This window comes from Ochlerotatus camptorhynchus, unplaced genomic scaffold (genome assembly GCF_037179485.1).
Source record: "Ochlerotatus camptorhynchus isolate MF236.1 unplaced genomic scaffold, CSIRO-AGI_Acam_v1.1 ptg000516l, whole genome shotgun sequence".
Classification (NCBI taxonomy): Eukaryota; Metazoa; Arthropoda; class Insecta; order Diptera; family Culicidae; genus Ochlerotatus; species Ochlerotatus camptorhynchus.
Window position 1 is genome coordinate 997,999 of NW_027041000.1, and position 25,120 is coordinate 1,023,118.

Below are 25,120 nucleotides of genomic sequence, written 5' to 3' on the forward strand. Positions count from 1 at the left end.
CGATCACTGCTGCCAGAATTGATGGTTCGTTGCCGAGAGCATCGCGAATGCTGGCCGGAGTACCGTAGAGTTGCCAAAGGTTCTCAAATTGCGGAAGGGAGTTCCTCCAAAGTTGTGGAACACCTTGGTGTGCCCCGTCCTCAGCCACAATGCTACCTTCTGGTCTGTATGACTGCATTTCCTGTTCCTATTTGTCAGTGGTCCCCTTAACTTTTGAATGGTCAGCGACCGAGACTATGACCCTTTGATCTTCCATGCATCGCATATTGAAGTGACGATCCAGCGTTCTTTAGCGGTACTTTACTAGAGTAGCGGGGGCCCAAGGGTTCCGCCTCGGCCAGGCTGTCCGCGCTTTCGATACCAGGCACTTCGCAATGGCCCCCTGGCGTATACTGTTCTGGCAGGCGCATAACGGATCACACTTTGGACCCATGGATGTACTGAGGCCTCGGACTGGAGAGTCTGGATAGCACTGTGCGGATCCGTAAGTACCAGCACTGGATGGGCGGACGGAGTGGTTGCCACAATGTGACTTCAGCCAAAAATACCGAGCATTGCGGGGCTAGGCTGCTACCAACCGCTTCACTTGGGCTGGAAACGCTGATACCTACATCTGTTCGAGACCGCGACCCGTCGGTGTAACGGTGCGTGTGGTTAGGGTAGATTGAATGCTCTGAAATTTTCCTTGATCCGGTTGTCGATTTGAACTTGGGGTAGTTGCCAACTTCTTTTTCCGAGACAGTGACGATTGCGGAGGATTCTTTTCTCCTCCTCGTGGGAAAATATCCTGTCAGCGTCCTTGGTTTTAGCGAAGAAGGAAGCGGCTTTGTTGGCAAAAGCTACGTATGTACGGAACCGGAAAGGAAGTACTCCCGCTTCGATGCAGGCTGCATCGGTGGGCGTCGACGGGAGAAGACCGGGGGTTTGACCCAATTTTCAGCATCTGAACAGGTGAGCTCGATGCCGTAGAGCAGGCGACTATCGATGATCGCCCAGATCACTTTGAATCGAATGTTGTGGTTGTTGGATCGGTGCTTCCGAGAGATTGTCCGCACCATGTTTAATCTACTACGACAGGTGAACTTGACAGCTTGTAAGTGTGGCTCGAAGCTGAGCTTGCGGTCAAGGAGGACGCCCAGGAACTGCAGTGTTTTCCGCAGCGGGATGGCAGTGTCGTTGATTGTGATCGGTGGTCCGGTCTCCCGATGTTGAGAGGAGCATACATGGCACCTGACGCTCTACACGGCGGATAGCTGGAAGCCGGTCGTATGGGCCCATCTGGCAACAGCTGAGACGGCAGCGTGTGCCCTCATCCGTATACGGGTTGGAGTTCAGCCAAGGGAAACCACCAAGTCGATTGAAAACTCCGTTCATAGCGATCTAAAACAGCGTCACAGCAATGACCGACCCTTGGGGAACACCCGTTTCCTCGCAGAAAGGCCGGGACCGCGGCACGACAAGACTCTCCTTCCACCTGTCCGGGAACACAACATTCAGTCAAAGCTGGTTGGAAAGCTGCAACAGTTTGACCTTGCCTGGAACGGGCAAGTGGGCCAGGAATAGGTAGCCAACCTCGTCCGGTTCGGCAGATTTGCCCGTGCTTCGACTTAGCGCAAAAAACTAGTAACTTGGTTGCATCAGCAAAAAAATATGCTCCATGAAAAGTTCTAAAAGTTTCTAGAAATATAAGGCTTTCCAAAAAATCATTGTATAGAAGTAAATTTTGAAAATCCAGTTTCAAAGGGTCACCCTTCTTTTTCTTCTTAGTATTCTAGGCTTTTGCTTCGGTAGTGAGCGTTTTGCCGTTTCTCAACTTAGTGTTCTAGATGTACTTCCACAGTTTTTAATTGAGAGCTTTCTATGGCAATTGATGCATTATTTTTTTTTTATTATTATGTGGCAAGCACAATAATGCTCTATGTCCAGGGAAGTCGAAAATATTTACACCGAAAGATTTCTTTGACTGGACCGGGAATCAATCCAGCTGCCTCCAGCTTGGTAATACCGTGCCTTTTCTGAATAGGCTTTCAGAGGGTTGTATGACAAAAGTTCGAAGGGTCAAAAGGTCAAATTAAAAACATAATAGGACAAAGGACAAAGGTTGAAGGGGCAAAGGGTCGAAAGGACAAATGGTCGAAGGAATAAAAAGGTAAAAACGCAGTATACTGCGGTCGGCAGGCAATTGATCATTATGTCAAGCTTCTGCATTCATGTTCCATCAGATGTCACAGCGGTTGTTTGCGGTGACATCTATCGGAAACTAGACACAATCTGTTTTCCTATAATTGTTCACAGAGGACACTGCAGTGCAAAACATGTATGGTACCTTTATGTATGCATTTAGATTATAATCCGAAGGAGACAGAGGTACCAGACATGTTTTGTAGTTGGAGGCGAACCAGCCCCAGGCTGAAAGCCTCCCTAATAAAGTTAAATCAATCAATCAATGTTTTGTAGTGTCAGGTACTCTATTTTGTAATCTGTGAAAGGGAAATCTCAAATCGAGTGTCAACAAAATACATGGCATGTTGAGAGATTGAGCTCGTGAGAGAGAATTACTCTCTCAAATTTGAATTTTTTTGGCTCTCTGGAGACTGGTAGTAAAGCAGGTAAAATTGTATGAAGAAAAATCATTTTTATTTAATTGTAGCTTGTTTAGCATTAATTTCCGGGAAAAAAACTGAACGACAAAGCCCCTGACTAATTTCTTTAGGTTGTCGTTCACTTTTTTTGACCTGAGTATGCACCGAAAGCGAATTATTCTCACTTCTCTCAATTTCCATATGGGGATTTTTATCACTTCCTACCAGCGGAACAGCGCCATCTCTGTGAAAAATGGTCGAACAAAATGATTAATTCAAACTGAGACGCAATATGAGGCATTTATCAGAAATTTTTATGTAATTTATCTCTTTTAAAGATGATTCTTTCTGTTTAACATGAGCACTTCTTAGACAGAAAACAGCTTTTGAATAATCCAACTCAAAAACACTCGTAATTCTTTTCTCACTCTTGGAGATTACGCTTGAAGAGCTTCTAGAATCGTAATAGTAGGCTAATACACTACAGTTCTGTAGGTCGATCTCTCCCTATCTCGATGGTCCCTTCAATATCGAGAAATGAAAAGCCGACTGTAGTTTCATTTTCAATTTTTTTTCGTTCTATCAAATGTTAGCCTGCAGCACTTTGAGCTTTTAGTACCGTATTAAATATTCCGTCAACTTAGCAACATAATAAATAGAGTTAACTACCACATTTCCGGCCTATTAAGCACAACCCGCTCTTAGTCGTTATTAATCTAGCGCAGTTTAGCACCAAACGGAATGTTATTATCACTGATGGCTTCCAAATGTATTTACTTTTCCGTACGTACCGTAAGATTTGATAAAGAGAAGCAAATTATTGAGATATTGTTGAAAGTCTAACACTGCTTCTTGACACCAAACTCGGCCTACGGATTCTAAACTCGGCCTACTGTATTGAAACGCCAATGAATTCACTTCGGCTTATCGGATGAAGATAAAGAATGATTCGGTCGGTGCACGTCATTTGTATTTGAGAATAGGGGGTGCAAACGTTCATATCACACGTTCTTATTGACTTTGTTCGGTAGCATTTGAACCAAAGTATCGTACCAAATGCATAATTGATCTGTTAACGCCGAAATCATGGATTTATTTGATGTTGTCTGCTTGATAGGCCCAAAATGGGCGCTTAGGCCGAAGTAGTTCTCTACCCTATGTGTGTTGAATCAGTACGGTATGGTAGGCAGTGATTATCCACTTTCAAAAGTGTCCGGATTTCGAGTCATTACAATTTTTTTGTCGCAATCATAAGTTTAACTGAAAGATTTTATTTAAATTTAATATATCTTTAATAACTACCCAGCAAACCCACCATACTCTCAGTCGCGTTTGCAAGCCGGAAGCATAAACTTCAACTTCAGTTAGTCGAAAAAGATCCACACTTCCTCCGTCCAGAAAGAAAAAAGAAATTCCTTCCATCATCCTCATGGACCTCCCTGGCGCAGAAAAACGAGCGCTCTCGAAACTTGTTTATCTTCGTGTGTTAATGGCCCTTGTTCAAACAAACCATCAACATACACTCACGCATCATGTGAAGCACAGCGCAGAGTAACATCCGCAAACTTACGTTGAAGGACATCCGCTGCCTGGATGGGTTCTTTCGTTCGTTCGTTCGTTCGTTTGTCACCATCAGGCAGCATCAGCGGGCTCCCGGAACAGACTATATCACTAATTCGGTTAAATGTTTGTTTAAGGGCCAAGTCTAGTATTTTGTAATTATATTATACGTTTATTTCTCTGTTCTCTAGTACTCGAGTGAAAGTTCCGTATTTGCCACTTCCAGCGTTACGTTCGTTGGAGGATGTTGGCATTTTTCCATTTTAGCTGTCGTCGTTAGTACTACAGCAGACGAGCGCGTCCTCCCCAGAAGTTAGTTTCTTGCTAAATCAGGAGGAACAGTTTTATTTGTCAGCTACCGGAAGTTTGCCAAAGTCCCTGAACAACCGTTCAGAATGGTCGTTGAAGCGGGCGTGAACAGAACGGGATCTCGAGCGGGTCTTATTGTGTGGCTTAATTATTCCCTTGGATGCCACTTGAGTTGGCCCCGGGGGAACTGGGAGATGACGAGTCTATCATGTGGTAATGGGAATCACACGGGAGTTCAGTTGAGGCTAGACATTTAATATATAAATCATCCGTTCAGTTTTCGAAGGATTCCTATCGTTGATGACTCGGGGATTTTTATTTACTTGCACTCAATGACCCCTCGCTAGCCTGCTGACACGGTTTGCTGTCTTATCAGCTATTTATTTTAGCCTATATAAATCTGGTACATATTTTGATTTGCTCCAACGTGTGCAGTAGGCATCAACATGCAACCGGAGTTGGGACTTTTAGTAAGGTAATTTTCGAATAGAACCAATTTTAAGCAATGTTTCACGTCGTTTAAACATTTTCCAGCCTTTTATTGGCAGTAGTAGCTGTAAGTTCGCAGAGAACGTCGCTCACCTTGAGCTGTGCCCCGCAAAGTAAACCAGGGAAATGTGTTTTACGATCAATTAAGGTACAGGAAAAGGACGTCATAGACGGTGCTACCCGTCCAACAACAGAGAAGACAGTCATTTTTGAAAACTCCCAGCTTGAATATCTTCCGGAAGTGCTGTTCAACAGATTTCCACAGTTGGAATCGCTGCACGCCAGTGGAGTTGGTTTAAAGAAGTTTGCACCGGATGCCTTTTCCAAATCACCAAACTTGAAGAACTTAGACGTGTCAGCCAATTTGGTTGGCATCCTACCGCAAGATGTGTTCGGAACATGTCAGAATCTGGAAGCGATTGACATAGCCCATAATCGATTGCATCTTTTCAATGCGATTGAACTGATTGGATGCAACAAGCTGCATCGGTTGAACGTTTCATCGAACCAATTGATTTTCATCAACTGGGAACCGCTGAATGATCTACGCCTCTTGGAACACATCGATTTGAGTAACAATCTGATCTCGTCCGTCATGGTTCCAAGGTACGCGAAAAAGATTGTAGCTCGCAACAATCACATCCACAAGCTGGCCACCGATCCGAATTCGTTCATATTCATGCTGGAGTATTTGGATGCATCACGAAACCGGTTGAACAACATCGAGACGCTCGCTCGCTTCGGCAAGATGACCTACATCGACCTCTCGTACAACCGGTTGCTGAGCGTGGATTTTGCATTGTTTAAAAATATGCGTTCGCTGAGGGAATTAAATCTTGCTCATAATAACATATTTGCGGTATCGACATCGGACGTGCAGCCCATCGCACTTAGGCTGGTAGACCTGTCAAATAACGAACTAACACGCTTATCAGTCGATGACACTCGGGGAATCTCACAGGTTGAGCAGCTCCTTCTGAATAATAATTATCTGGTGAAATTCGAAGTTACCAAAGGGCAGAATCTTTTTCCTAGACTGCAGTCGATTACGCTGAGCGGTAATGATTGGGCCTGTCCGGACATGGAGGCGATGTTGGTGGAGTTTGGTTCAAAGAAAGTTACTGTGAAATCCACTGACGAGAATTGCGCAACTCACCTGGTGAAGAAGAGAGGGCTGTGTTGTCGAGATCTGGGTACGTCTTTTGATGAGCTGGTTTTGTTAGAATCGCAAAAATTATCCGAGATGCAACAAAGATCTCCTGTCAGAATGGATGTGACATCGACTATCAAGCCAATTATGGCAGATCAGAAGCAAGCCCCACGGATCGAGACCCCTGTGACAGTATCATCCAAACAACCAACAAATCAGTACTCTGGAGAAATTGAACAGCTTTCGAAATCTTTGCGGGAAACGATGAGTCGCCTAGTTGTCGTGGAAGCCGATCTCAAAACTTCAAATAGCGAAAAATCCACTTTGAAAACTTCTCTTGACAGAGCTCAGGCTGAAGTCAAAGCTCTGAACGAGAAGCTGGCACGCTGCAAATCCACTGTTAATCAACGCACCGGGCAAACAGTGCTCATCGATTAGTGAACTTAAGGGTGAAATGTTCTCGAAACTCAAGAGGCGAATCACATTAAACCATTGCTACAAAACTTCCAACTTGTTATTAGTTTGTTCATCACCGCCCTTTTTCGATGTAGATATACCCTAATATAGACATAGTTGTTTAGTCGCAGTAAAAGTAACGGTGTTGTGCCATAATTATTCCCAACTTCCACTCTGAGACGAGCGTCTGCCATCTTCGAATCGTAACCGGACCCAAACACGGCACGGGTGCAGGAGGCAGAGCGGTAAGTGGTATAATTCTCACTTTCACAGCTGTCTGGTACACCATCCGGAGCGAGGCAACCCAACCGGCATAATAAAATAATCAAAATAGGAAATAAAATTTTATTCGCGCGTTTTTGTGCTTACGATCTGTGGGGATTGTCATTTCGGTCCGACCCGGTCGGAACAGGGTTGACAATGAATGCGCTATCTAGTCATAAATCACCTCCAACTCATGTTGCCCAAAATTAACAAAAAATGAAAGCTAGGAACCTTTTTATTCAATTATGAAACGCTGTCAATATTGGCAACACTGCCAATTGGAAACCGTGTTAATTACAACGTCGCCCGTGACACCCACACCAGTTGTTGTGGAGGCATCTGATGATGGAAATAAAACGGAAGAGATTTCGAGCACATTTCAAGACAGCTAAATTTCTGCTTCGTTTCGTGCTTGATGGGTCCTTACTTTAATAACGATAATTATTAAGCAGCCAATTGTTTGTGTCTTGGAATGGAAACGGCTCAATTTATTGCACGATGTGAAAGCATCCAGCCAATTGAGAGGTGGGTGAACGCCGCTCTGGCAGGGCTTTCAATTATGTTGAATACTGTGCGTTGTAGTTAGCTCATGGTATTGGTTGTGTTTATAATTTTGAAACTACATATAGCAATTGAGTAAATCGTTACCCACACCTGTTGGGATACAAATTTGTGAATTTCAAGTATTGACGTAGACTACGTCTTACGGTAAGGTATTGGGGGGTAAATCGAAAATCTAGAATTGTGACCGTCACGAAAAGGTGTAAGGTTTTGAACCCTTATAACTTTGTCATTTAAAGATGAAATTAAAATCAAAATACACCAATCGATGGGAAATAACTCTCACAATCTGCTAAATGCTTTTCCTTTTATTTTTTTTTCAATCGTAGGTAAATATACAAATAAAAAGTGATAATTTTATCCCTGTCGCAATGAAACAAACGTTCTCCCCAAACCAAGTCGTCATAATAGAGGACCATTTGGTTGCGCATCGTTTTGCTTGAACCTGTTAAACAATATAAGAGATCTGCTGTCGTTCCTCCGCTCATGGAAGATTTGTATCAATGCAGCTAAAACACATACCATTCTGTTTCCACTCTCGAATTCACCTCGGCTTGTTCCACCTGCTAACGTCAAGATCCATCTTGATAACACTTCCACTCATTAAAGCTTAGGACAGCGTGCCAAGCAGAAGCAGGAGCAAATCATGAAAAGTAGATTTTTTTCCTCTGCCTCTACTGAACATTACCACAGTCGGGCTAGAGTGCTGCTGTAGTGAATCCGCTCATTTTTGACGTAGGACTACGTCTTCAATTTCTATATGGGGGTACACTTTTTGAAAACCAAAAATGGAACATGAAACAAAATTATGAAAGATTTTGAACATTAATAACACAGCTGCCCCTGGACCAATTTCAATAATTTTATCACCAATCGATCAGAAATATTTCTACAATGCTTTCGATTTGATTTATAACAATAAACTATTGAAAAAATGCTAATGTTATGCATCATCCAATGAACAAATTATAAGTCATAATTTTATCACTGGTTTATTTATTATTTATTTATTTGTTGTTTGATCTTCGATAAAAAAATAAAAATCGTAAAGACTACTTTACCTAATATTCTTAATCCTATTTTTAAAAGTACTTTTGCTAATCACAAAATCCAAATCCTCGTTAGTATCGTTAAAAGCTCGCAGACAAGCGTCGAATGGATTGTTGAAACCGTAACCAGTCCGGTGAGCCGGCACAGCGACAAGTTGTGAGCTTCTCAACTGTCGGGGTGGAACGTATAGAGGGACATCCTGTAGTAGTTGAGGACAATCATTGTTGCCACGCAGTAAGTCGAAAATAACTAGTTGCTGAATGTTTGTGCGCCTAGCACGTAAGGTTTCCAAATCAATCAGCATACAGCGTGCAGTGTAGTCAGGCAGATTTAGCGGGTCGTTCCATGGAAGGTTGCGCAGCGCGAATCGAATGAAACCCTTCTGAATTCTTTCGACTCTGATCACGTGATAAGGTGTCCAGACAGAGGCCGCGTATTCCAGGATGCTACGTACCAAAGAACAGAACAATGTTTTTTGTGCAAATATATCTGTAAACTGCCACGTATAGCGTCGAATGCATCCAAGAACCGTAGAAGCTTTAGCCGTGACAAGTGCAACATGTTCGTTGAATCAAGTTCGAGTCAATAGTAACACCAAGATCACAAATTGAGGTAACACGCTCTAATGACACGGATCCAATTGTGTATTGGTGGTTGACGGTGGTGCTCCGACGGGAAAACGATATCACCTTGCATTTTCCTATGTTGACACTCATACCATTTTCTTGGCACCATAGGAGTAACCCATTTATGTCATTTTGCAGGGCGAGGCAGTCGAGTACGGTCGCGATGACTCTGAACATCTTCAGGTCGTCGGCGAACATTTGCTTAAATGAAGAAATCTGAAGGCACAGATCGTTGACGAAAAGGACAAACAGCATTGGGCCGAGCACACTTCCTTGCGGTATTCCCGGAGTAATTGCAAAGGCCTTCGAGCGTGCAGAATTGATCGAAACGAAGGAATGGCGGTCGGTCAAGTAAGAGAGAATCCAATCAAGTTTTTGAATCAACTAACCAAGTAGGGAATCCAATAGCTCTTAATTTTTCAGTAGCGTACACGTGTGGAACTGTGTCAAATGCTTTTGAAAAGTCGATGTAAATGGAGTCCACCTGTCGCCGGGCTTCAACCTCTCGAAACAGAGTATTAGTGTAGCACACCAAATTTGTAGTAGTAGAGCGGTGCTGGACAAACCTATGCTGGAACTCCGATATTTTAGGATAAACCACATTGTACAGAGCATTGTGCACTAAGGTTTCAAAGACCTTGCTAATATTCCACGGTAGTTTTCAGCTCGGTTTCGATTACCCGCTTTATGGATTGGCACAATTGAAGCTGTCTTCCAATCATTGGGAAATGATCTTTCGCTCAGCGAACGGTTGAATATGCAGGAGATCGGAGAAGCGAGTGAGCGTGCGCAATATTTGAGCAGAGATGGGGGAATACCATCTACCCCAGGGCCTTTAGAAACATCGAGGTCATTCAAGGCTTTCATAACGTTGTCCGGTGAGAAGCGCAACGTTGGGATATTCAGGTTGTACTCGTGGATGCGATCGAAACTTGAAGGATTTAGAGGTGGTGAATTTGCGTTGTAAACTGATTGGAAGAAGCTCGCAAACAAGTTAGCAACATCGACATCAGGAATACGATTACCAGACCGTTGGGATTTCACGAACTTCCAAAACGCCGATGGATGCTGCTTCAGATTTGCTTGCGTTCGCTGGACGAACAGTCCGTTGTACCTCGTTTCGATTAATCGGAGACTACTTTTGTTCTCGTTGGTTCTGGTACTGAAATAGCATTTGCGCGACTTACGCAATTACGTAGCTCAGGGCAACGTTCCGCAAATTACGTAGCTCAGGGCTCCACCAGGGTTGCACTGAGGTTAACCTCGTAACACGCCTCCGGAGAGGAACTCACGCATAGATTGTTTCATACAGATTGTCGTAGAATTGGTCAGCAATAGCGTTGTCAGAAACACTATCCAGAATCTGTTGCCAATTGATAGTGGACAGTTCATTATTCAACGAGCCGAAATCGCAGTGCCTGAAATCCAATTCAGGTGGATACGAATCACAGTCCGATATCATGGGCGGATTGCAGTCGGCATCAAGTCGTAAGATGAATGGCTTATGATGATGATCGATATCCAGTAGAGGGACCGGATGCTCAAGATGGTTAACGTTATCCGGATCACTGATGAAGGCTAAGTCAAGCAGTCTTCCATTCAAATTAGAGAGTGAATTGACTTGGATTAGCCCACTAGCGAGCATCGGTTCAGTGAGAGCCAGTTTCTGTTCAGTGGACGCGTTTGATGGCAAATAACCGTTCACGTCCTCGTCGAAAGTCCAACTCAGAAACGGAAGGTTGTAGTCGCCCATTGCCAAGATGATATCGGCGTTCAAAGATCTCTCAAAGATAGTCTGTTGTGCAGTAGTGTGAGACGTGTATTAATCCGGGCTGGAGAGAGGACGGAGATAGATTCCGGTGCGAGCGGTGCTGCAGAGTGAGGCGCACAGCCACTTGCTCCAGACGGTCGCAATTCTCGAGCGAAACTGATGTGCATGAATGCTTGGATTTTATCGCAATAAGTACACCGCCGCCTCTGGAAAGCTGACTGGTAGCTCGATTACGGTCGCAGCGGAAGAAATGATAATCTGACGATAGCTCACAGTCGTGAATGTCCGCTCGAAGCCAGGTTTCGGTGAGAACCAGAACGTCGTAGTCGCATGTTGAAAGCATTAAGCCGATTTTGAACGAGATAAATGACAAATCCGAAATGTCCTTACCCTTTGGTACGAGTTTCACCACATCAGGCTCCGTGATGATTTCCAGACATTCCTTGGCCATCGCTGAGATTACATCGTTGGTTGTGTCGGGACGGATGCGTGACAAATAAAGCCAGAATTTGTCCTTGTCAGCCGAAGGGTTTTGATTCGTGACCGTGACAATGTTCTTGGTAGTTTCCTTGGAACCGTATTGAGCTGGTGTGATAGGCGTGTGACGTACTCTTGGAACTTGAGGGGGCTGGAGAGCAGGTTTTGGTGGAATTGGTAGTACAGGTGGAGCGGCGGGCATAGTTGAAAGCTGCCTAATTTTGACACGCAGAACGTTGATTGCCTCCGACAACGATGCGAGTGGGGAAGGCTCATGAGGACGTGATATTGAACGAAAGTGTGAACTCTCGAACAATTCAGCACACTTGACGCACATCCAAAATAAATTATTTTTGTGCGTCGTGAAATATCCTAGAGGTGGAACACTCCACCACAGAAGCCTCGGCAAGCAACTTGGTCGATACCATTGATAGCCGTGCAACAATCTGCGCAGGTCTTCTCCATCGTGTGTACCACGTCAAGCCAAAACGAAAGCGCCAACCAGTATGCTAGATGCAGGATGGTGAGCCAGCCAAGCTTTCCGATCAAACGTGTACGATGATTAGTTGTCGATGAAATAAGTCATTAACGATGACGATGGACGTTGTGAACAGCACAAAGGTTACACAATTAAATGCACAATTACGCTGGTGACGACAAGTCAAAGCAAAACTGCACCCTCAAAACTGCGAAGCAATACTCAACAAACGCGATATGAGTAACAAATTAAAAACATTGCGAAGATAGAAAAATAAGCAAGAAAAACAGTATACACAAACGGATGACTGCTGCTGAACCGAGGTCGTCAACAAAAAAAAAATTAAATGAACGTACGTCCCAAACCCAGTCGTCATAATCGAGTACCACTTGGTTGCACAGCATTCTGCTTTAACATGAAAAGATATAAAAGACCGCTGTTGTCTAGCCTCAACTCATTTTCGCTGCGGACGGCGTGGTGAGTAGGCAGCAGAAGCAGCAATAACAGCAGTAGGAAAGTGGTGCCAAGCGTCATCGCAAGGTTCTTCGTGATAACCGCCATCCATCGTCTGGTTTGCCGTGGCGGTGTAAAACGTATCTCCGGCCTGATCTACGAGGTGTTCCTGGACAATGAGATCCGTGATGCTGTCACCTAAACTGAACACACCAAGCGTAAGCGGCCATGGATGTCATCTAGCTATAAAGCGACAGAGACGCACTCTGTACGGTGTCGGAGGTTAAATCATCACCAACTTTGGCAACAAAACGGCCCTTTTCAGGGCCACCGAGCATATTACAGTAAAGAGTAGGAATAAAATTTATCTGCCTGTTTGCCCTTATTCAGAACCACACGCCCCAACGACCACACAAAATGTTCTCCACAGTTGTAATCTGGTAACCAAACTTGGAAGCAGGGGTGCAAATGATTTTGATCGATTCTCTTCATCAACTTTCTCTTTGAATCGCCACGGCCGGATATTTTCTACACACAGTTCGATTGAAGAAGCAACAATCTAGCGTCGAATCAACAGCCAACCACACTCGGGGGATCTTGTATCGATATGGTCTTTACGAGGTATATCACCTACTTCTCTTACCACCGGCCGATATTTACTACTTTAGGTAAGTAATAATATTATCATTCACGATAGCCGTCCTAAGCGAGTTGGTATATATTCCATTGTGAATGTAGATTGTTGAAGCAATTAAAGTAATATAATTAATTTTTTTCTTGATTACAGACCTAAGCAACAGCGATTAGAACCTATTCGTTCCGTAGCCTCCAACTCCAGGATGGACACCAGGAAAAAACAACAAACGGTCCTTTTCAGTGCCACCTTTTGAAAAACAACCAGCCCTTTTCAGGTCCACCAATTCAAAAACGGAAAGAGTTAAGATAATAGATGATCGAGCAATTAATCATATCGTCCGGCCATTCTCCACAGAGATGGCGCTGTTCCGCTGGAAGGAAGTGATAAAAATCCCCATATAGAAGTTGAGAGAAGTGGCAATAATTCGCTTTCGGTGCATATTCAGGTCAAAAAAGTGAACGACAACCTAAAAAAAATAGTCAGGGACTTTGTCGTTTGTTTTTTTCCCGGAAATTATTGTGAAACAAGCAACAATTAAATAAAAATGATTTTTCCCCATACAGTTTTACCTGTTTTACTACCAGTCCCAAGAGAGCCAAAACATTCAAATTTGTGAGAGAAAATTCTCTCTCACGAGCTCAATCTCTCAACATGCCATGTATTTTGATGACACTCGATTTGTGATTTCCCTTTCACAGATTACAATATAGAGTACCTGACACTACAAAACATGTCTAGTACCTCTATATATGTATTTACTTTAACATTTGATGTCCCTCCGTTTTTTACATATTCTACGCAACAGATACTTTATGCCCCACCCCATTCATAAAAAGCGGCGGGAAATTCTGTGAGGGGTGAGCTATTTTGTGTGCAGAATGTGTAAAAAAGGAGGGACTTCGAATAATAATCTGAATGAAGGATGCGGTTCGCGAGAAAATGGCCTTACTAGGTTTGTTTACAAAATGAAGTTAAGGTCATTTCAATTGTTGGTCTTGAATTACAGATGCATTACTGTAAAAACTGTCAAAATCCTATAAATTTACACGCTAGGGTTCGTGATATTCTGCTTGGCGAACTGAATTTGGATGATTTTGGGCCATCCTTGTATTGAAGTGGGATTCAGGGGGACGGTTAAAATTCATTTACATCTTTAAGTAGAACTTTACATTGTTGTTTGTTACAACATTCATGCACCAAGTGGACTAGCGCGTTTTTGGGTGATTCTGTGGTCAGTTCGGTCCAACAAAAATTTAACCTCTAAAAATGGAGCGTCTTTGTGTGAATGCAAGAATGGCAAAAAGTTAAGAGATATTTGTCTGAGTACTTGAAGTTCTAGTTCCTCATTATGTGCTAAAGAGGCAGATAAATTCGGACATTTAGCTATTCAATGAACATATAGAATTATGATCCTGCTTGGATGGACGAATTTTTAATTAAAGTAGCAAATTATGATTAAATATTGAAATGGACATGGACGAATTTTTCTAATTTTGTGAAAGTACAACACTGAAATCAAATTTTCGATAAGACTGATGGAAAGAAAGTGAGGGGGCAATCCCAAGTAACCAACAAGCCTGCTTAGTAATAATCCGACTAATAATGCGCCAAAGCCCTGTATTAGTCGTATGTTAGCTTTATATAACAAAATCAATCCAAATTATCGGGCCAAGTTACAATTTGGGTAGTGTAGACCATGATTTAGGCATGTAGAGTGTTTTAAAACCTCAATAAAACTTACAATGTTACTTGAGCTGGGATGTTCAATACGTGCTTGTAAACGATTTCCCACCGGAGGTATCCCATTGCGATCAAGCGTTTGATTAAACGTGTTATCCATAACAAATGATCAACGGAGATGGGATGGGCATTGAAGTGTGCACGAGGTATATATTTTATAACAGAGGATTACAGACAAGTGTTTCATATGCGGAAATATCCCTAACGGAAAGTCCAGAGACAGTCAGAAAAATAACGAAAAAGGTGAGGAAATTTACATGTCTTGGAGAGGAAGTGGAGTAAATTGAGGAAATAAGTTGCTTCAACTGTATTTTAAATCAGTTTATAAAAATGCACGAGAAGTTCACTAAACATCTCAACGTAGTCTACTTCAACCATGTGGTCGTGTCTTGTGCACAACCCCACACACAGGTAACAACCGCCAAATGTATCGTACCATGGCCACATAGAACGCTATTGCATATTTTTGGAATCGATCCTCTGGTTTCAGAGATATGTTGGAGTCGGAGTCGGAATACTTTTACCGACTCTGCTGTCCTGAAATGTAGACAAGCAAACATTTTTTAACCTGCATCTTTCCATTTTTACATGTTTTGAGGTTTCATTGGAAAGATTTCGTAATTAACTGTTTTTTTTTTACTTTTTGCAATTAGGTATGGAAAGTCTAAATTGAACAAAACTTCTATAGGCTGGATCTCAATTTATCGATCGATACTAACGAGTGGTGCTTATTCAAAAGCTTTATGTTTGAATTTTATTGAAATACAACATGAAAAGGTTACTTGCAGCTTTTAGTGCCCCCACCATATTAAATGATCACTCCTTACTGTGAAATATTCGCTATGATTTACCCACCGGGCTGATGATCTCCAGCATAGGACTATTACACTGTAACAGCACCTCGCAACTAATTCGTTTAATATAGAGCCTAGCGCTTTCTTCACATTTCTCTTATTCAATAAAACGTGAAAATGAAATATGATTACCCATTAAAAGCGCTATAAATTTTATAGACCTCGTTGCACTAGCGTGCACCCGCCGTAAGATGAAATCGGACTACTGGCAATGCAGACCGTGCATTCGAGCACTATGCTGACTGTGATGGTCGAAGAAGGAATGGCCTCCTCATGCACCATCATCGCCCCGAGGTCAGGTTCTGTTGGTTCCGAAGCGTGATTGCACCAAGTCCAAGGGTTTAGTGTAGCTGCAGGACTGGTTAGATGCGTTCAAATGAACCTCTTTAAATTTAAATGCGAGGGGGGAAAGTTTCATTAAATCCACTTCTTTATTCTGCCAGCAGCGTGCAATGCACAGTGGTCCAGGAATGCAATTTAGTGGAACAAAATTAATAACTCCAAAACGAGTCATTTGGGTGACTTTTTGTCTCGTATTTCCTAAGCTGGTTCAAAATGCATCTCCCAATTGCAGCACAATTTCTGTTATCCGAATTGCTACACAGCAAAAATTTAATTTTAATAACACATCAAAGTGGATGCACTTCAATCGTGTCGAAAATATGGTGAAATATTACTTACCAAAAAAGGACAAAATAATCATTAATACAGTGCATTAACTGACATTACGCTGCTTTTACTAGATTTGTTTATTTTTACGGCCATAATTTTCGAGATTTTTGACATGATTGAAGTGCATCCTCTTGGATGTAATATTAAAATTTATTTTTTTGCTGTGTATGGTAACGTGTTTGGCGATGATGAATATGAAATGGTCTAGTGCGGGATAGAGCTTGTTTGAATGGTTTCCTCCCTGCGCTTGGAATTAACGACTATTCGTCAATATTCAGCACCACCTCGTTGAAGAAAACCCGTTTCATGACGCACTCAGTGTAGTGACGCCGATGCATCCCATAATTTGTCCGGCGAAGAGGTAATCGCAGCATATGATTGTTCCGTAGGGCTCTGGGCTGGACGGCGGGGCAATCGATTCTGTTCTGAAGAATGTCTGCTACGAACAAGGCTCTGGATACGTTTCGTCTAGACCGCAGCGTCTCCAGATTGATAAGCTGGCAGCGGTTCTCGTAACTGGGCAGATAATAAGGATCACGCCAAGGTAGCCTACGCAAGGCAAACCTTACGAATTTTCGTTGTACAGATTCGATCCTTTCCGAGCCATTGAGGTATACTGGGTTCCAAACTGCAGAACTGAACTCTAGAATTGGGTGCACTAAAGAGCAGTACAGCGATTTCAAACAGTATACGTCGGTGAAGTTCTTAGCTATGCGTATGTTGGAAAATTGCCAACTTTTCGGGAAATTCCGCAATAATAATCCCGGGAATAAAACGACCGGTACTGGGGTTGATTTACTGTCCGGAAGATTATTATTATCGTTTAGTCCCGTACTATGTGTTTCGTTTGCCTGATGGTATGTCTATACCTCTTCTTTACCGTACTAATTCACCGTACTATAATAAATTTAGTTGTAAATAGTTGTATAAGTTCAGCGGTATTCAATTACCTTAAACAATGTAGTTTTAAGAATATTAGTTTTAGGTTGGAAATATACAATTCATTTATCATTTGCTCTCCTGTCCAAAAACATATTAGATTAAGTAAATTTCACTTGATTTTATCATTAAGCCAATTACCTGATAATTTTAGAAATAAGCACTAAGGAATTTAGATATTTAGGATAATGTTTCAGTAGTAAATTTAGTAATTACTTTCTGCAATCTGTGTTCTTTCACTTGCCTTCTACTTTTTTGTCTAGATTATTTGTTTACTCATTCTCCTATCAATCCTGTTATCAGTCCAATTCCTCTCCCACTCTCCCATCTTTGTGCTGAATCATCTCTTCTGCCAAATCATTCCGCTATTCTACTCACCAATACCTGAGTACCAAACCTGTCATCGCTGCGAATACCTGTCACGCCTATTGCGCATCGCGATGTCATGCGCAATAGTCGAAACTGAGCTGCTGTCTGATCACAGTAGCGGCGCGCTGGCGTTGACACGCCAACACGTATGATGAAGCCCATTGTTTTTGATTCTTTATCAACGATGTACGATACGTGTTGCTTGAAGGTATGTTGGGTATCCAGTATAACTCCAAGATCCTTAATTTCCGCTTCCGAGAGGGTATATTTGTAATTAATTGGTTGCTTTTTCCGTGAGAATGAAATCACTGCGCATTTACTTGGGTTGACTACCATTCGGTTCAGTTTGCACCATCCAGTAAATCAGCTTAGTTGCAAGAAAAGAGCATCGGCAATTGAGCGGATCCGATAAAAAATCTTGGTTCACGTCGTTGAAGTACAACAAAAATAGCAGCGGGCCGAGGTGACTACCTTGTGGAATTCCTGACGTAGCCTTGAAAACGTCCGATTGGCAGTCGCCGAAAGTGACATTCATCCAGCGGTCGTTTAGATAGGAGTTGAACCATCCCAGAAGTGAGCCATTAACTCCTAGTATCTGTAGCTTTGCAATAGTGATATCATGGTTAATCTAGTCGAATGCTACCAATAGATCAGTATAAATAACGTCTGTTTAAGTCCGTTCTGCCATGCTCGTAGTGTTGTGCGACGTAAGACACAGCAAGTTCGTAGTAGTTGAACGGCCGGGTACGAAACCATGTTGGTCATCGCTCAAATACTGTTTACAATGAGCAAATAAAGGCTTCATCACGATCAACTCAAACAATTTCCATGCCAGTGAATATGTTGGCGAACTTGACGGAAAATATACGGCAAATTTCGCACGGATCGGTAGCCGTTTCCCCTTCCAGAACCAACGAAGACGGAATACCAGGTTCCTTGCGTTGCTCGTTAACGTTAACGTTGAAAGCGTGAATAGCAACGTTTACTGATTTGTTTGAACTTTTAATTGAGTCTCACGTAGTGGTTCCTGAGTGAGAGACGTCAATATACTTGCCAGTAATAGCTGGTTGGAAGACCCCCTACATCTACACTCAGGGCCGAGACGACTATGCTGAGCGGTGGCTGGAGTAAGCGCGACTGAGACAGATAAATGTTCAGCTCTTTCGAGTAGTGCACACAAACTTTACATCAGTTCTAAAATTAACTTGAACTACACGAACTTTTCCATAGATTAAAAGCTCCAAGGAGTTTAAATTTTGTCTTTATATACACTGGAGTCGCTTTTTACGCGGTTTTTTACACGGTTAGTGCCGCTGAGTCGCAATTTACGCGGTACGTTTTAACGATTTCTCGACAACTATACGACCTATCGACTTGATTCCAATCACATTATCCGTTTCAAACTATAGGTAATTGAATGGTATACTTTTTAAAAAATCACAATTTTTGGTGTTAATACAGAAATTTTTAAAATATGTCTATACGTATCATAGCATGCTATAATAACGAATGGCATTAAAATCCGATTTATAAAAAAATATTTATGCATGTGAAACATCAAAATCTCGGTAGTTTTTTTTACGCGGCACGTATCTCCCGCGTAAAAAGCGACTCCGGTGTATATCCAGTATTGAATGCTATTAGCCCTGAAAATTCTAGGGTGCGATTTTGTGCGATTACGTAGATATGACTTTGAAAGTTATTTCATATTCAAAGTTTTAAGTTTTAGTGAAATACGTCAGTTAAAAATATAAAAACTTCTACTTTTGATGTGGAAAAAAAAAAAATTTAATTGTAAAAAAAACTGATTTGTTAGACTTTTAATCTAAAAAAAATCAATATTTTGAAAACTAAGGAAGATACCATGTTGACATCTCTGTAAGAGTTTCATATTTTGACTAATAAATAACTTTGTCAAAGACACCAAATCTCAAAATGAATAATTAAAAAGATACGTTTTGAATAGCAGTTTAGCACAATTGTTGTACATTTTTTTTAACGAAAAGATGGAGCTTTGTACATTTAAAAAAAAAAACATTGTCGAAGACAGAAAGTTTCAAAAATGACTCATTTTGGAGTTATTAATTTTGTTCCGCTAGTTTGCCTGGACCACTGTGTGCAATGGAGGAGCGCTAAAATGTTCCTCTATTAATCTCGGGCGCCGACGAAATTATAGTTGCTGTTTCTTGACAATTGAGTCACGGTTAAGTCTACCACTGCGAAAGGAGTGCTTGCCTTCTGGATGCAGTATGTTGATTTGAATGAACAGATTTTTAGCTCATCAGTTTATAATGGACACAAATCCATTGCTTGAAACAATTTACATTTACCTGTGATTAGTACGGGGAAGCAAGGAAAGAAGATGTAATTACCTGCAAAGATACAAATGGAAGGGGAATGATTAGATAAGCAAAACAACCATTACTTTCAACATTTCTAACACAATATTGTATTACAGACAAAGATACGAACGCAAGTATGGATGCTGATTTCTACACGCAAACATAAAATTAATACAATGAATGTTAGTTCCATTTCCTATCATCCTCTGTTGATGAACATCGCAGCGAATGTTAGAAGTTGACCTTGCAGGCGATGTAATGTTTTTTTTTTGTTGTTGTCTTTTTTATTTCGTGTTCTATTTACGCTTTCGGCTATAGGGTAGGTGTTCCAGTAATAGTGGTGTTCCTATAGTTGTGGTATGGAGGTTGTGGCGGAATAGTGAGGAGGACCCGGATAAGATTATTTTTAATTGGTTGCTGTCCTAAAATAAAAGCATATTTGCATATTTCAAACTTAAAATATGCTCTCAAGTGACGGAAAATAATTAATATTCCTTAAGCTTTTCACTTCTTTGTACCTATAGTTGCGGTAGTATTCCTATAATAGTGGGATCGGATCCATAAGAAACCAATGCATTCTACTATTATAGGAACCAAAGTTAGCAACTATCACCACTACTAGAACAGTGTTCCTATTAATGGAGGAGGAGTTTTCTTAAAATGTATGCAATTTTATTGCAATGTAATATTTTTCTAGCAAAATAGAAGTTGAAAGCTATAGATTGACGTATACAAATTGAATGTACATCGTATATTTATTTTATAATAAATAAATTGGCTTAGTACCTCCACTACTGGCTCACCTACCCTAAGCAAGATTTTTGTGTATAACATTGTACAACGACACACACCCTTGCCTCGAATCTCTCCAGCAGAAAAAGCATACGAAGTCGAGTATGAGAAGAAATTACCGCTTCGTGTTTGCTTTTAACCCTCCGTTACTCACGCTGTTGTACTTTGTACAACACACATGAGTTTTCCATTGCCATTTTGTTGCTGAGTTACCAATCGATCTGAAACCAACGAGTATTCCTCAAAAAACTTGTTTTGATCGAAACAAGCTAAACTTTGATTACAGTAAACACCTAAAAAATGCGGATAATAGGGAAAATGTTAATGGAAACCGCGTAAACTGTGACCATACTACGTGGGATTTGACTTACTTGATTGCAACATGGAATATATCGAGATCCTGACCAGATAGAAAGCTACTGTCTTTCACAAAGTTTTCAGTAGGTCAAAGTCTATTGCATGGTGCTCAATAGTTTAGAATTTTCTCACTACTCGACGCTAGTATGCACGTGAAATTCTCATTTAAGATATCTTGAGTTCCTAACCAGATAGAAAGGTACTGTTCAGGAGATCTAGGCCTTTTTGCAGGTGAACAGTAGTTCAGATTTTTCTAACTTCGTGGCGCTACTATACATGTGAAATTCTCGCATATAAAAAACTCTAGATCCAGATAGGAAGTAAATGTATTCGGCATAGTTTTTCAGGAAGTCAAGATCTTTTTGTTGGGTGACAATAGTTCAGAATTTTCTCACTATGCGGCGCTAGTATATACGTGCCTTTCTCGCATATTCAGCTCAAGATCTTGATCAGCTAGAAAGTTTCTGTCTTCGGCCAAGTTGTTTAGGAGGTCAAGACTTTTTGGCTGGTAGACAGTAGTTAAGAATTTTCTCACCACGAGGCAAATTTTTCGTTGAGATCCAGCAAAATAAAATACCGAGCTGCACTTCCATTATACTGTTATTCCTACGCTGCTAGGAGTGTGACGTCGAATTTATAGTTACATACACCTTACCGTAAATCTAAACGAAAAGAACCTACTCAGTTCGTCTAAAATGTGTAATGTAATGTAAAATGTATAAAATATATACACCCGAGTTAACCAGTCGAGCCATAGGACTATCTCAGTCGTGAGATTGTTTTACTCAGTTGTCTGGAGAAATTTCCAAAATCACTCAGCGCTGAGTAACCTACACTCCCGATCATAAGCTTAAATACACCTCCAAAATACATGCAAATGTGTTTTGTTCAAAGCTCTCTCATTTTTTGACAATTATATTGAGTAATTTGCTTCTTCGTATTTCCATTCAAAATCTTTCAGATGTTAGAAAAAACGAAAATTGGACGTAAAATGACAAAGATATGAACATAGCACATTTGCATGATTTTTGGGGGTGTCCTTAAACATATAATCGGGATTGTACGGTCAACTGAGCAAAAGTGCCTCACTCTCTGAGTTAGTCTCGTTGTCCGTGCACACGTAAATACAGGGATTTTTTTTGTTCTACACCCCTTGTTTGTGCAACGTCATCTACACGTACAACTACCCTACCCACTGTAGCTACTATACAAAGAAATATGGAAAATAATATAGTTTCTCGGATACCTCCGCCATGGTAGGACGGTCAAGCAAACTGTGTGTTTTAATTATTTCCATCTCCGTACCTAAAGGGTGAACACGAAATTATTGCGACACCGAAAATGTCATGCCAATTTGCTTATAATGTTTAGAATCAAACCACAATTTTAGGGTAGTTTTATACATATATTTACTTCAAAAATCAAAAGAAAAGTTAATCGATGGAGCCTTGAGTGTAAAATTTATCGCATTTTCGCTTGATGCCCTCCATCAAAGTCTTTACAGTGTCATCCGGTACCAGTTTCTCAGTTTTTTTTTTCCATTTTCTTAACATGTCCTTCTCGTCTTTGACTGTCTTCTTGCTCTTCCGAAGTTCCCGCTTCATTATTGCCCAGTACTGCTCCACCGGGCGCAGCTCCGGACAGTTTGGCGGATTCATGTCCTTTGGAATAAAATGGACAGAATTGGCCTCATTACCACTCCAGGACACTTTTAGAATAGTGGCATGATGCCAAATCTAGCCAAAATAGCGGAGCTTTGTCGTGCTGCTGCAAGAACGGCAAAAGGCGCTTCTCGAGGCACTCAGATTTGTAGATCTCGCCATTTACTGTGCCCTTTGTCACGAAAGGCTCACTCCTCAGTCCGCAAGAGCAGATGGCCTGCCAAATGAGATATTTGGAGGCGAACTTCGACATTTTCTTCTTCTTAAATTTGTCGTCCACATCGAACTTGCTCTTGCCGGTGAAAAACTCCAACCCCGGAATTTGCTTAAAATCGGCTTTTATATACGTTTCGTCGTCCATCACACAGCAGCCATATTTTGTCAGCATCTTCTCGTAGAGCTTCCGTGCCCGAGTTTTAGCCGTCGATTGTTGTCGCTCATCGCGGTTTGGGAAGTTCTGTACCTTGTATGTATGTAGTCCAGCTCTCTTCTTTGCATTCTGGACGTAGCTCTGCGACATGCCGATCTTTTTAGCCAAATCACGGCTTGAGACGTTGGGATTTGCTTTAATCATCCGCTTCACCTTTCCCTCCGTCTTTTTGTTCTCCGGTCCCGGTTTTCTTCCAGCTCCTTTGCCGTGGTCCAACGTCAACCGCTCCTGGAACCGCTTCAACACTCTGGAGACGGTTGAATGGTGAATGTTCAACATTTTTCCCAACTGCCGGTGCGACAGGTCAGGAAATTCCAAGTGTTTGGAAAGAATTTGTTCTCTCAACTAGCGTTGGTTCACCTCCATTTTCGTTGAATCGAAAAACACGACTTCGAGTTTGACAGCATGTACACAATACACATCAATGAGAAAGTGTGCAAAATTTGGTTGATTTTTACCCAATGGTAAAAAAGTTATGCCCTGTTGAATGTGTCGCAATAATTTCGTGTTAGCCCTTTATCACAACGATCATAAACACAACGTGGGGAACCCACCCGTGCGCGATCACCCCTCGATAAGACATTTTGAAATTAGCCTTAAATGAAAGGGAGACTCTAAAAATTCATTTGGTAGAAGTTTCAGCGATATTGATCTTTTAAGATAATGTTTTCCATCTGAGATACGGGTTACCACTAATTTATCAGAGGTATACAAGTGGAACAAATGACCCCAATTTATGGCCCGCTCGCGACACCAGCTCCAAATTCCCGAAGGGCTGTACAAGATTCTGGAAAGCTACTTCCAGAATCGTGTGTTGACGTACGACACAGAAGATGACGCAAAATGCATAAGAGTCACCGCAGGAGTGCCACAAGGCTCCATCCTGGGCCCGGTGTTCTGGAACGTCATGTACGATGGATTGTTGAGGATAAGATTTCCGGTAGGCGTGAAAATTGTAGGTTTTACCTACGATGTCACGCTGGTAGTCTACGGGGAATCCCTCGAGGAGGTAGAGCTGACAGCGGCTCACTGCGTCAAGCTTGTGGAGGAATGGATGAGATCCAGGAAACTGGAGCTTGCCCATCACAAGACGGAAGTGGTCGTAGTCAACAATCGCATGTCGGTACAGCATGCGACGTTGACAGTCGGCGGAAGCACAATTAGGTCTGTGCGCTCTCTGAAACTCTTGGGGGTTATGCTCGATGATAAGCTCAGCTTCGGCTGCCACGTCGAGTACGCCTGCAAGAGAGCGTCTACGGCCCCCATGCATTATCCCGCATGATGTCAAACAGCTCGGCAGTGAATGCCAGTAAGCGCAGGCTCCTTGCTGGGGTCGTAGTATCTATCCTCAGATACGGCGGCCCTGCGGTACTGGATATTGACTGTCACAGGCGGAAATTAGAGAGTACACACAGGCTAATGTGCTTGAGGGTGGCCAGTGCATACCGCATTATCTCGAGGGAGGCCGTCATAGCAGGGATGATGCCTATCATCCTCATCATTAAGGAGGACGTGGTGTGCTATGACGAGAGGACCGTTCGAGGGGTGCGCAACAACGCGCGAGCGGTGTCGACTGCGAGATGGCAGTCGGAGTGGGGAAACTCCACAAAGGGGAGGTAGACTTACCGCTTGATACCTTCCGCATCAAGCTAGGTCAACATGCGCCACGGGGAAGTAAACTTCCACCTGACACAGTTCCTGTCAGGCCATGGCTGCTTTAGGAGCAACTTGCATAGGTTCGGACATGCAAGTACTCCCATCTGCCCCAGGTGTGCTGGCGTCGAAGAGACCGCCGAACACGTTGTGTTCACCTGTCCACGCTTCGAGCCAATATCGAGCGCTATGCTACCGATATGCGGAGCGGATACCAGTCCGGATAACATCGTTCCTAGGATGTGTGGTACCACCGAGAACTGGAGCGCGGTGGTAACTGCGGTCACCCACATAGTTTCAGAATTACAACGACAGTGGCGTGCCGAGCAGCAGTTGCCTACTGCCCGACTAGATCGATAGAGTATTGCTAGAGAAGCGCCATAGCGCTATAGCGGCCCCTCCCACGAAGTAATGCCTTCGGGCGGTTCCGGGGAGGTCAAGGGCCAAG

At 42.3% G+C, this 25,120-nt stretch overlaps 2 protein-coding genes and 1 long non-coding RNA gene across 4 annotated transcripts in view; 1 reads left to right on the plus strand and 2 right to left on the minus strand.

Annotated features, from left to right (window-relative positions):
- LOC135712917 (uncharacterized) overlaps window positions 1–25,120 on the minus strand; it is a 276,389-nt gene that overhangs the window by 85,735 nt on the left and 165,534 nt on the right. The gene's annotated exons all lie outside the window — the stretch shown is intronic.
- The window catches only part of LOC135712915 (Krueppel-like factor luna), a 328,356-nt gene that overhangs the window by 68,529 nt on the left and 234,707 nt on the right, over window positions 1–25,120 (minus strand). The gene's annotated exons all lie outside the window — the stretch shown is intronic.
- Window positions 4,862–6,593, plus strand: LOC135712909 (carboxypeptidase N subunit 2-like). Its single transcript, XM_065236006.1, has 2 exons — window positions 4,862–4,926; window positions 4,986–6,593. Exons 1-2 carry the CDS (start codon window positions 4,898–4,900, stop codon window positions 6,526–6,528), a joined length of 1,572 nt encoding a protein of 523 aa, XP_065092078.1. The 5' UTR covers window positions 4,862–4,897; the 3' UTR covers window positions 6,529–6,593.